The following is a 12,430-nucleotide window of genomic DNA, read 5'->3' on the forward strand; positions in this document are numbered from 1 at the left end:
ATGAGATTGTGGCAAATGTATTCCAAAGCTACTAATTTGTTATTAAGTTGGAGGAAGAGCTGGATTATTTGGAAAAGGAATATAAAGAAAAATCAGGACAATAGAAGTCTGGGCCAACGACGAGTCCATGCAGGCGTACATACACTCTGCCTGTGTGACAGGACAGGAGAGCTGGCATGCAGGCTCACAGTGTAGAGAGGAGTGTGTGTGTGTGTGTGTTTGATGAAAATAATGAGACTGAATCTGCCAGTATCCTTCTTTCCTGTGTGTTTTCATTATGGGCACGTCGCCTAGACTGTGTGAGGAGTCCAGGGCCGCACAGTTTAAGGCGTTTTGTTGTGATGCAACAGTAGGCCTAGCTGCTGGGAAGACATCAATTAACCATTGAGTAAAATAAAAAATAAAATAAAGCCATTCCTCTGCGTAGTTTAAAAACCTGCTGATGAGTCTGTTGAAAACACTTTAAAAACTCATTATGAGCCTCCCTTGCTAACAGCCAGGCCATGTGGAAATTAAATCATCCTACTGAATCTCAACCAGTCACCGGAACAAAATATGTTCACACCTCTGTAAGACCTCTGAAACCCATTAAGTTTTCTACTGTGGACTCATCACAAATGCACAAATTGCCTTAAATCTTTACCACAGCGTCATGCTCAGTTAAACCAGAGCAAACCACAAATACACAGAAATTCATTTTCTTTTTACTCTTTGTGTTACACAGTTACATCCATCCTCCTGAAGGCCAACCAGTATCAAATACCGACGACATCTATGAGGCTGTAGCATTTCCCAGCATCACACTCAGACCAGATACAGTCTAATTAATCCTGTAATAAACTGAAGAATCACATAAAACCAAACATCTTAAAATGACTCACATCATTTTGTGACATTAAATGACATGTTAAAATATATATAACCCTACCATAAAGTATGATAAGGTCACTAGCAGTACCACAGGCACTTTATAACTGCCTGTGAGAATATTATTTTAATTTCTTCCTTTTTGTTGAAGACACAGCGCCATTGACAACGAGCGACATCATAGGATCTGGACATTTTCTATTGTGCCATGGGCATTCAGAAAGCGCAGTGCCCGGGACAGGAGAGCAAAGAAAAAAAGTAGGCTCTTTTATATCACAAAAATCCGAAAAAAAACTTTATCTGCCGTCCTTACCGGGGAGCAGCGTCCATCCACCAGCGTCATTCACTCCGGGTCCGCCGTGCGCCCTGAGCTCCCGGAGCCCTGGTGCTCCATCTGAGAGCAGCCCGCTGGTCCTCTGCCTCCTCCTCCTCCCCCCTCTACCAATATCCAAACTCAGTCCGTCAGTCGGGAGGATGAAAAAGAGAAGAAGAAGAAAAATGGAGAGGAATGTGGCGCAGAAGTTTTAATAACCGGGAAAAGTAAAGTTAAATAAAACCAGGCGGCTCCCCCGTGCGTCTGCGTCCCCTCAGCCGCTGGACGCGCTCTGCGGTGTCAGGTACTGGAGTTCAGGCGCACCGGGGAGAGGGAGAGCGGCGTCAAGCCAGCCGGAGACAGGCAAACCGGGAATACTCGGATATTACCTTCACAATAAGACGCTAAAGTCCCGGAAGCGACGCTACAGTATTTAATAGTACTAAGAAATACTTACAGTTTCATCACATGTACGTTATAAAGACGCAGACCTGAGCTCACCTGGTGGGTTAACAGTGGACATATGCTGGATACCTGAAAGTTGTTACAGCAGGTGAGTTTTTTGGCTGGTTTGGCACAGCTGTCATGTCTACTATCCAAAAGATTAACTGATGAAAACTGTGGCACAATGTTAGGGCTATTATTTGGGCTTTCTCTCAGCATTTTCTTAGGTAGTATGAATTAGTAACCGCAGTTTTTATAGCAAGTTTTGTCAGGAGAAATGACCTTTTGATTTAATTGTTTTAACTGCTGTTGTTAAATTAAATTACCTTTTGTATTTTATTGTCCTCATATTTTGTGGAACCGCCCCATCACACAAACTAATGATGAGTGAATTTGAAAAACTTGAATAATGATATCAGTAATATTAATCATATGGCACTCTTTCTTCTCCAACAGCCGTTTTATTTTGAAAGTTTTGGCTTGAGAGCTTTATATTCTTAATACCGGATAACTTGACACTGACGGAGCAAGTCAGAGCATGTGACTGGTCCCCTCTCCTCCGCCTCACAGTTCACCCCATCCCAATATCCCTCTTTCTGTCTCTGCCTGGCGGTTATCTCACCAGCCAGCGACCCCGGACTGTGTGTGTGTGTGTGTGTGTGTGTGTGTGTGTGTGTGTGTGTGGGCGGGAGGAGGGTGCTGCTGTCATGTAAGAAATGCTCCACAGTCACACTCAGTAGGGATGTCGATTCACCAAACCCAGAGGTGTGGCAGAGCTCCAGCATAATGCCTTGAAATCAACTTATTGCCACGTCATGTTTCAGAGAACGAGGAATTCCTACTGACCCATACTGCATGTCTGTCACAGTGGCTGGAGAAATATCTAGAATCTTTACTTAAATAAAGTAGCAATATAATGTTAAAACACTCCATTACAAAGTTAAAGTTGTGCATTCAAGATTTTACCTAGTGTAGTAAATGTGCAAAGGTTTTCGCAGCAAACAGTGCTCATTATGCAGAATCTCACCTTCGAGTTTAACAGACATGTATGATACTGTATAATATTTTACAAAATGACTATTGGGGTAAGTCTCAAGTCCTAAATCAAGGCAGCAACCTCCAGGGCTGAAAAATGAAGCCAGCTCGGCCAACACATTCTCACTCTGACCTCGTTACATATTGATATTTGGTCATGGACTTTCCACATCCACATACCACATGAAAGGTACCCTGGGTGTGTTGGTTGTTGACGTTCTGGGACGCGGTGTCAAGTTGTCTGTTACATGCATTGTCTTCTTTCAAGATACACTTCTGTTTTCACCGGAAATTTAACGTTGACATACAGTCTCTTTCAAACTAAACACACTACGTCAGTACAACAACGCAAATTGATGGTTTTTTTTCCTTCAACAACAAACACACATGGTTAGGTTTAGGAAAAAAGAACAGGGTTTGGCTTTATAATCTTACGGGATGCAAACACCGCTCTCCCGGGTGAAGGTCAGTGTTTGTTGGGCCAATCCACCATACCTACTACCCACCCTACTTGGACTTTCAGCGCCTTAACTTTCGTTCTTGTCCCACCGCTTTTGCCAGTCACAAGTAAGTCTCAAGTCTTTGCACTCAAGTCCCAAGTCAAGACCAAGTAGCAATCTCCAGGACTGACAAATGAAGCCAGCACTGAAGTACTAAAAACAGCAGTTCTTTGAATGGCCACTAGAGGCTGGCTCCAGAAGCCAGTCAAACCCACTACAACAGAGTCATTCCCCACAGACTCCCATGTTAAAATGCCCAACTTTAAAACATAAATAAGCATGATTACAGCCTGGTCCAAAAACTGTTTGGGTCGCTATAGCTAATTTCCTTCTTCATGACAACTGTAGGGCAGCTGAATTTCTTTATAACTCACCCGTTCACATTTTATTAAGGCTTACGCTTTATTGAGGGCGGCCACTTTGAGTGACTGACTCTAGCTATGTCCTCGACTTCTCAGTCAAATCCAGCCCTCACTCTTTCACATTTTTGGCTCCAAAAAACGAAGATGAAAGCTGCCAAAATGCTGAACTCAAAGCTTCAAAATGAGAGTCCACAAACCAATGGATAACGTCATGGCAGTTACATCAAGACTGACAAGTCCTAAATCAAGTCCCAACTTCTAAACTTTGAATTTTTGAATCTCAAACAAGTCGTAATTTGCTTCTCACCAAACACCATGCCATTTTAATTACAGATTAACGACATTAGCAAAGCATTAGCTCGCTATTTAAATGTTAGCCTTGACTTATTGGTCTATTTTTGGTTTATTTTTTCTAACTGGCACTCAGTTACGTAACACTTCATCATGGCTCTCTCCTGCAACTTGAGTGGATGCTGTCGGATTGGTTCAAACAAAGTGGATTATCTAGTGACACGAGTGTTTACTCGCTGTTAAATAATAGCATTAACGTTTGTTGAATTAGGAAATGAAGGAGAACTGAACTGAAGTGTAATAAACTTTTTAAATAACATACTTTTTATTCCTTGGGCTTGGGGGAAAGGTATCGATTATTTACAAGTCCAAAGGCTCAGGTTCAAGTGAAGTCAGGAGTCACTGGTGTTGAAGTCCAAGTTGAGTTGGAAGTCTTTTTTTTAATGTTGTCAAGTCTAAAGTCATTAAATTTGTGATTCGAGCCAAAGTCATGTGACTTGTGTCCGCACCTCTGGAGCTAGAGTGACTATTGATGTCAAACAGGCATTAATTTCGGTGAAGAGTAAAACTCCTATCTGAAATGTTTTGGAGTAGAGGTATAGAGTGGGATAAAATGGAAAGACTCAAGTGAAGTGCATGTACCTTAAAATTGTAGTAAATGTACTTTCTTAACTTTTCAGCACGGTCTATAATTTGGCTTCACTTAATTTATTTCCATATTATAAATAACATGTTTTTAATGAACCTTCATCAGTGAAAAGACGTGTAGATTACACAGCGGGTGAACGCTGCCTCGGTGAGACTGAGGCAGAGAGTGAAAAAAGCAGAATAGGCATCTTTACCGTCTTAAAATAGAGCTGAAACTCAACTTCTGCTCATTTTTCTGGGGGCTCCATCCAATTCCCCGGAGGCCCCCGGGCAGTCCCTGGATCCCACTTTGGGAACTAATATTAGAACTACAGTGTACAGTAGGTCTAAGCAAACAGCTTACAGGGAGCACTAGTCTTAAATGCTCTCCTGCTAATTTTTTAATATCTACATATCGCCTCCAAATAATTTTCTGGGGATGTTTTGTTTAATGTTTACACTCCATTAGACAGAAAACAAGAGTCCCATGGTAGCAGCTCTGAGAGGCTATAATACTCATTACACGCTAGAAAACAAATTTAGAGACATTAAAAATAGACAGACGACTTCGCTATATTTAGATCCTACTAGAGGGGCAAAAGAAATAAAATTCGCTGTGTTGGAGGAAAAGCCACGTTGTTCCCTAGGTCCAATGGGTGTATCCTTTATGCAGTGGACATTTTCGGACATTCAGACTCAGCTTGCCAGGCTCAGCACAACATTGTCAGGGTGTCAGTGATTGCATATGAAGTCACCTTAAGTGAAAAATTCACACTTATCCCAGTAAATGTACAGATACAAGAGGTCAGGAAAAGGGAGAGGGACTGAAGGAGATTTAGTGGATACATTTGCACAAATGATGCAAGCTAAAATGTGGCTTCATGTTGCCTTAATTTGCATCACTTTTTCAGCCTTAGCTGTGCTAACTACAAAGCTTTGAGTTGACATGTCACATGCTATGTTAGCTTGTATAGAAGTAAGTAGACTAATATATAGAATTTTATCTTATAAGCCTGCTAATGATCTTTGCTTGTAAGTTATGGCTTGTAAGCATGTTAACTTGCTAATATTTAGCATGCTAGTTTAAAATGCAAAGTTCTAGATTATTAGCCTGCTAACTTTAGCATGTTAACATGGTACGTTAGCATTATCTTCACATACAACAAATGCTGATACTAATGAAGTGCCCTAAGGCTGATGTTTTTCTGTAGGCTAACATGGAAGTTAGCATTGCAACAGTTCCCTCCAAAATCCTATGGGATTTTTTGACTGGATTTTGGATTATTGCCAAAAAATAAGATCTATGCCAAACAAGCATTTATGATACATGTTTTCTTCAGCAAAATAATCTTCACACGTGAACACTGTTTTCATGATTATTAAAGCCTAAATGCGTGAGTGAAAAGCTAACGATTGGCTATAAAGTAACTACACTACAGTTACATGACCTAATGTCAGGACCATAACAAGACTGAAAAGCTGTGTTTGGCATGGCTCAGCATGATGACGTTCTGTGGTCTCATTTTTTAAGACCCACAGAAGCTTCAAAGTTCATGAGTATTTACTGGGGGGTATTTACTGACATATTTTATGTTGTAGAACAAAATGTGAAAGTCTCTTAAGCTTGTGTTAACCACAGACCTTATCTGATCAAAAACCCATTCTAAGAACCCACTGACTTTGAGGCAAGGGAACCGTGAGTGGTAAAATGCTAACTAATTTAGAAGTTTAAGGACTCATTCCTGGGACACTCCATGGGGTCATTAGTTTACAGACAGGAATAGCATGAGAAATGTAGATGTTTTCTTAAAGGGCACAGTGTGTAAGACTTAGGGGCATCTATTGGCAGAAATGGTATTTAATATTCGTAAGTATGTTTCTTTAGTGTGTAATCACCTGAGAATAAGAATCAATGTTTTTGTAATGTGGGAATGAGCTGTTTGTATCTACGCAATGAGTCGGTCCTCTTCCACAGAGTCCGCTATGTTGTTCTACAGTAGCCAAGAATGGACAACCCAAACACTGGCTGGCTCTAGATGAGTCATTCGCATTATTATGTTTTCACATTGGCCATCGTAGTTCACCTACACACCAACCTCACCTAGATGGGAAAAGGATTTTACCACTATCATTAAAACACAAAATGAGGGAATATCTTTCAGAAGAATGGGGTTCAATCCACCCATGAAGTTTTACAGACTTCTAAATCTTTGCCAAGGAGCACCTAAGCTGTTCTGGAGGCTTGTGGTGGCCCAACATCGTGCACTTCATGTTTGTTTTTGTGTTAATTTGTCACCCATTCGTATTTCATCATGAACTAGCTTTCTGAATGGGATATTAGGTGTAATATCAAAGACATAATCATTTAATATATTGAATTAACCATATACACTTACCTGCACCTGAAATCTGATATTGTAGATATGCCATTTCTCATACATATATGCAACTCACCAGAGAGCAACCTTACCACTAACCTTGTTCATATTTTTGGCTTTGTGCTTCTGTTTACTGTTCACTACCATTCTAAACATGCTCTGTTATTGATATCTTATATTTGTACTCTTTCCTACTTTGTACTGCAACTGTTGCACAACACTTGCCATCACATAAATTTCTGCCTCATCTGACTTATTTTATCTTATCTTAAGTGAAAATTGTTATCTGAGGAGGGTGCTAGATGTGAAGTCAGGGGATCACCTAATTCAATCTGATTGCAGAATGCCTGTGCCAAACATGGAGATATTTAGCTCTGGACCAAAGAGCTGGATTTACAGACTGACCGCCAGATTCACCACCAGCGAGGCTAGAAACTAAGATTAGATTTTCACTGAGTAGGGAAACACCGTGCAATACCCAATCAACGCCCACAGCTGACAAGACTCCTCGCAGCTATCATAACTGTTACAGCAGCAGCAGCATACATCAAACATTTAGAGTATCTCAACAACACAGTTAAAGAGATCTAGGACAACACACACAGACCTCTACGGCTAAGATCTTACTCTCCCCGAGAAGAAAACTGATGAGCATTGTTGGAAGCCTCTGTGTGTTTGTGTTTGTGTGTGTGCGTTGGTAGTAATGGGTTGTTATTGGGTCTCCCTAGCTGTGTGATTCCACTCCCACTCCCATTCGTTTTCCCTCTCCTTCCAGCTCGTCTCATCCTTCTCACACTTACACTGTCTCGTGTAACTCATGCAAGACTCTTTCTGCTCCACAGAATCATTTCATGCATTTTTTACTCCAGCTCCGTCACTGTGCTGTGTTCAAATGATGGTTTACATTAGTCACTGAAATACACACACACACACACACACACACACACACACACACACACACGCTGAAATACATTCCCTCTGTTATCGGTTGAGGATGGGTATCTAGGCCAAACATTATTATCAGTGTGTGGTAGGCGCCCCTTGGGTGTGTTTCCATGGTGACCATCACATAACATTATATACGGGGAAGTGTTTTATTCCATGCCTTTGTCACAAATACACGCGCGCACACACACACTGTGGGAATTCGATTACAGATCAATAACCCTGATCAATCATTGAAATTGCCATGACAGCCACCTGAGGGCACATCCTGATACACAGCACAAATGCACACATACTGTACATGCACACATGTGTGCACAAACACATGAGCAGTGTGACACTGAGCCTGCCTGCCGCTCTACTTGACCTGGTTACAGTAGCAGTGTATCAAGAGGTTAACAGAGCACGCACACACACACACACACACACACACACACACACACACACACACGGCATGGTCAGCGGTGTCGATATCAGCTTCTTAAAGTTTCAGTTTTCAGAGCAGGGGGACAGAGAACACAACAGTAATTATCTGTCTCTGTTAATTAGTTTTTTTCTGCCTCTGAGTCTTTACTTTGATGCTTAAACGCACAGTTCTAAGTGTGTGTGGTATATCTTAACGTTACAGCCCACAAATTACAGTGTAAATATTTTCATAAAATACTTGTGGGTATGGGTGAAGCATAGAAAACGGGAGGTAACAAGTTTGCATCTAAGTGGGACCTAAAAAGAAATAAGACAGTAAGTACTTTTTAAAGTACCTGTTACATATTAAATAATTATGTGGTACGTACCATAGACTGTATAAAATAATGGACGTAGCTACCTTAACGTCATCCATTGGTTTGTTGACTCCCGATTTGAAGTCTCAAGTTTGGCTTTTCACATTTTGGTTTTTTGGAGCCAGAAGAGACCATATTCAGATGAGAAGGCGAAACACTGTGTCACTGTGGTGATGCCTCGCAGACAGCCTGTCACTCAAGAGACCCTTAAATTTGCAGAACTTTAAGCCTTAATTAATAAAATGTAAACGGGTGAGATGTATATAAAACATCGTTCCCATATAGTTGCGAAGAATGTTAAAATTAGCTATAGAGACCAAAACTGTTCTTGTACCAGACTGTATTCACGTGTATTTCTGCTTTAAAGTTGGGTATTTTAACATGGGGGTCTGTGGAGATTGAGACTGTTTTACAGCCAGCCTCAAGTGGTCATTAGAGGAACTGCAGTTTTTAGCACTTTCACATTTGGTTTCATTTTTCACCCCAAATGTTGTCGCTTTGTAAGTACTACCAGGGATCGACAGGAAGCACAGGGTGACCATACTAATAAACTGAGGAAGTAGTATTTGATTTAAGTTTACCTATAAAAATATAACCATAGTAATCTGTTTTTAAAAATTAGATGTTTAAATCTATAATTCTAGGTCTGTTGGTCCACCACTTTTTGTCCAAACTGAAATATCTGAACAACTATTGGGTGGATTGCCATTAAATTTTCTACATCCATTCATCGTTTCCAGACAAAATAACCTGAATGCTTTTGGTGATTCCCTGATGTTTCCTCTAGTGCCACAGTGAGGTTCACATTTATGAAAAGTCTCAACAACTGTTGAATGAATTACCGTCAAATTTAATAAAGACATTCATGTTACCCTCAGGATGAATTTTAATAACTTTGGTTATCCCTGAATTTTTCACCCAGTGCCATCGAGTCTAATTTTTAATTTTTCCAGAGTTTAGGTTTTGATCAAATACCAGCAAAACTAATGACAGCCTCAGGTGTTCTTTGTGTTAAGTGCTAATTGGAAAATGTATCATGTTAACAAACAAAACTAAAATATTAATGTGTTTACTATTGAACCTGCCAAACATCAGCATGTAAGCATTGTCACTGTGAGCGTGTTAGCGTTTAGCTCAAAGCATTGTTCTGCCCAATAACAGACTAACAGAGCTGCTACCATGGCTGTAGAATCTCAGCCTTGTTAAAGACACTCAGTTGCCAGTTCATTAGGTCCACCTAGCTAAAACCAATGCAGTCGTATTCATCAATCCTGCAATAAATCCTTCATTAAGGCAGTGGCGCCCCGAATATGGCCCCATCTGGCCACCCCGCTGAACGTCTTGGGTGGCACACCAAAACCAAAAGCCATAACTGAATTTCAGGAATTCAATATGCTCTTGTAGTATATAGGTTAGTAGAAAGCGAGAGTTACGGAATTGGACACTGATATACTTTGTTTTTTTATTTTACAGTTAATATTATTATTGTCTAATGTGCATACACTATAATTAACATTTTCAGCTGCACAACCAATCCTGTTTTAATGTGATTCATTGTTCTTCAAATAGGCTGGTAGTTTCATTTGAAGGAGTACACTGTAAGAAACAAAACATTTACTGGGTACAAGCCTTCTCGAGTTCAGGGGAGACTCGGTGGTGCCCATAGAATCCATTTTACTTCAGATATCTTGAAGTGAGAGTTCAAGGGACCCCTTTGGAAATGCCCTGCCAGTTCTACCCATATCAAAATGTTGCCTAACTTTGGAGCATTAATCAGCCCCCTTACCAACAAACTGCCTGCATGGTTGGTACCAATGGGTGCCCCTGGTCTCACATGATAACACTAGCTTGAAAAATGATGCATGCCATAGCCTTTTATTGGGGTGGCCAGGAATTACATCGAGGGGTATGGCCCCCTGTTAGGGGCGCCACTACATGAAGATTATAATGTTCAGTTTCTGTTGAACTGTTTTAGGGAGGTGCTGATCTAACAATCATTTTGAGAGGCTCATGTTTGTGGTGACCTTGAGTTGTTCTCCACCATACTGAGATGTGTTTCTAATACTTATACTACTATACTTATACTGCTTACTTGATTTCCGTCTAGTCATTTCATTAACTTTTGTTGTATATTACAGCATTGTTTGATGTTATGATCAATGGATACACTGCTGCTTGTTTTTTTTTTAACTGTGTCTTGTAAGGTGTCCTTGAGTGCTCTGAAAGGCGCCTATAAATGAAATGCATAATTATTACTTAGTCTATGCTCACTGATATAAATGATGTGTCTGCCATATTATCCAGTAACATGACTGCACCCTGTAATTACTGAATCTGTACTCTGTATTTAAAAACTACTTCCTCCTAAACACAAAGTTGTATCTACATGTGTATTTGTACACATACCCAGTAAGTATTTTATTGATATGTACATAATATTTACACTGCAATCTGCAGCGTGTAATCTGAAACATTACTGCATTTATAATCAGAGCAAAACTTTAATGTATAAAAAAAGTTATGGTCAGAGTGACAAATTGAAAATGCTTTTTCACCAGCGTAATAAGCTGCTCTGATATGTAGCTACATTTTAGACAAACAACTGGAGTGCATTAACATCACTGACTCATCCCTTTTATCAGCTGTAGGAATCACAGATATCTATCAGACAATACATTTATACATCCCTCTCCCTCTCGCTCTCCCTCAGCTTCTCCTGTACTGTGTCTGCAAAGCATAAATGCACAGTGGTCCGTACAACGCATGGGCAATCATGCACACACAGCCAGCATCTTCCTCAGACATTACATTTATGACAGGATAAGAGAGAGTTAGGTTGTGAGCCAGTCAGCGGAGAAGCATCTTTTCTGACAATCGGCAGAAGTGAAGTTGCTTAGCAACCTTTGGCCTTGATGACAGGAAATGATGTCATGCTTGTAAAGCAAAACACAAGCAGACACACGAATACACAGGCCGATAACAGGTGCACACATGCGCACACACGTGTGGACACATGCATGCAGAGTGAACCTTGCCGGCTGGTAGATGAGAGGAATAACGTGGTGTGATGATAATCTGGACAGGGGGTTAAAACAAACAATGTATTAATCTTCTCTAATGGTCTCACTGATCTCTGAGTCCATTAAGGATGACCTTACATATATATTTATACACATACACACACACAATGAAGGGACTAAGCTGAGAATGTGCTTTTATGTACTGCTGTTTGGGGGAAAATACATCTGCTACTCTCTCATTTCACAGCGGTCCCTCAACCCGTCTGTGAACCCATCTCCTGCCTTCAGCCTGTTTCCTCTGTGATCCAGCAGTCACGCCATCTCTCCGACTAGGTACGCACACTTACAACATGCCCACACACACAAAGACACACACACACACACACACACACACACAATGAAGCTTATTGCTGTGTGCTCTGGGAGGAGAGAGGTAGTGGCATGTAGGGTTGTGTTTTGGAGCTGAGGCATATGAGAGAAGATTTTTATTGTTAATCTGTTTCTGTGTGTTAGTTAAAAGTTGCAGGACTTACAGCTCCACACAGTGTTCAGTCTGTCTCACTGCACGCGGCTCCTTGTGGGACGTTTTGCTTTAATTATTCATGTTGGTAAAGGAATGAGCTGCCAAAGATCCTGAGACTCACCATTGTGTCTGAGGAACTGCTTTCGAGGACATACTTCATCCTCTGAAAATCCCCTTATTTCTAAATATATCTGACACCCAATGAGCTGCTGTACATCTTTGTTCTTTTATCACATATACTGTATGTGTCTCCCTTGTACTTTGAATTTCTTGTAACAAGTGTCAGCAGGAGAATTTTAAGACCATATTGCAACTATTTGTATCTACTATTTAATCTTCGTAC

At 40.7% G+C, this 12,430-nt stretch overlaps 1 protein-coding gene across 1 annotated transcript in view; it reads right to left on the reverse strand.

The window, feature by feature from the left end:
* The window catches only part of cacna1hb (calcium channel, voltage-dependent, T type, alpha 1H subunit b), a 67,149-nt gene extending 65,678 nt beyond the window's left edge, over positions 1-1,471 (reverse strand). Inside the window, exon 1 of the mRNA XM_050045105.1 lies at positions 1,181-1,471. Within this exon, the coding sequence (XP_049901062.1) occupies positions 1,181-1,210 (30 nt within the window). The 5' untranslated portion in view covers positions 1,211-1,471. The remainder of the gene's footprint in view (positions 1-1,180) is intronic.
* Between the last annotated feature and the right edge of the window lie 10,959 nt (positions 1,472-12,430).

The sequence above is a fragment of the Epinephelus moara genome, chromosome 5 (genome assembly GCF_006386435.1).
Source record: "Epinephelus moara isolate mb chromosome 5, YSFRI_EMoa_1.0, whole genome shotgun sequence".
Classification (NCBI taxonomy): domain Eukaryota; kingdom Metazoa; phylum Chordata; class Actinopteri; order Perciformes; family Serranidae; genus Epinephelus; species Epinephelus moara.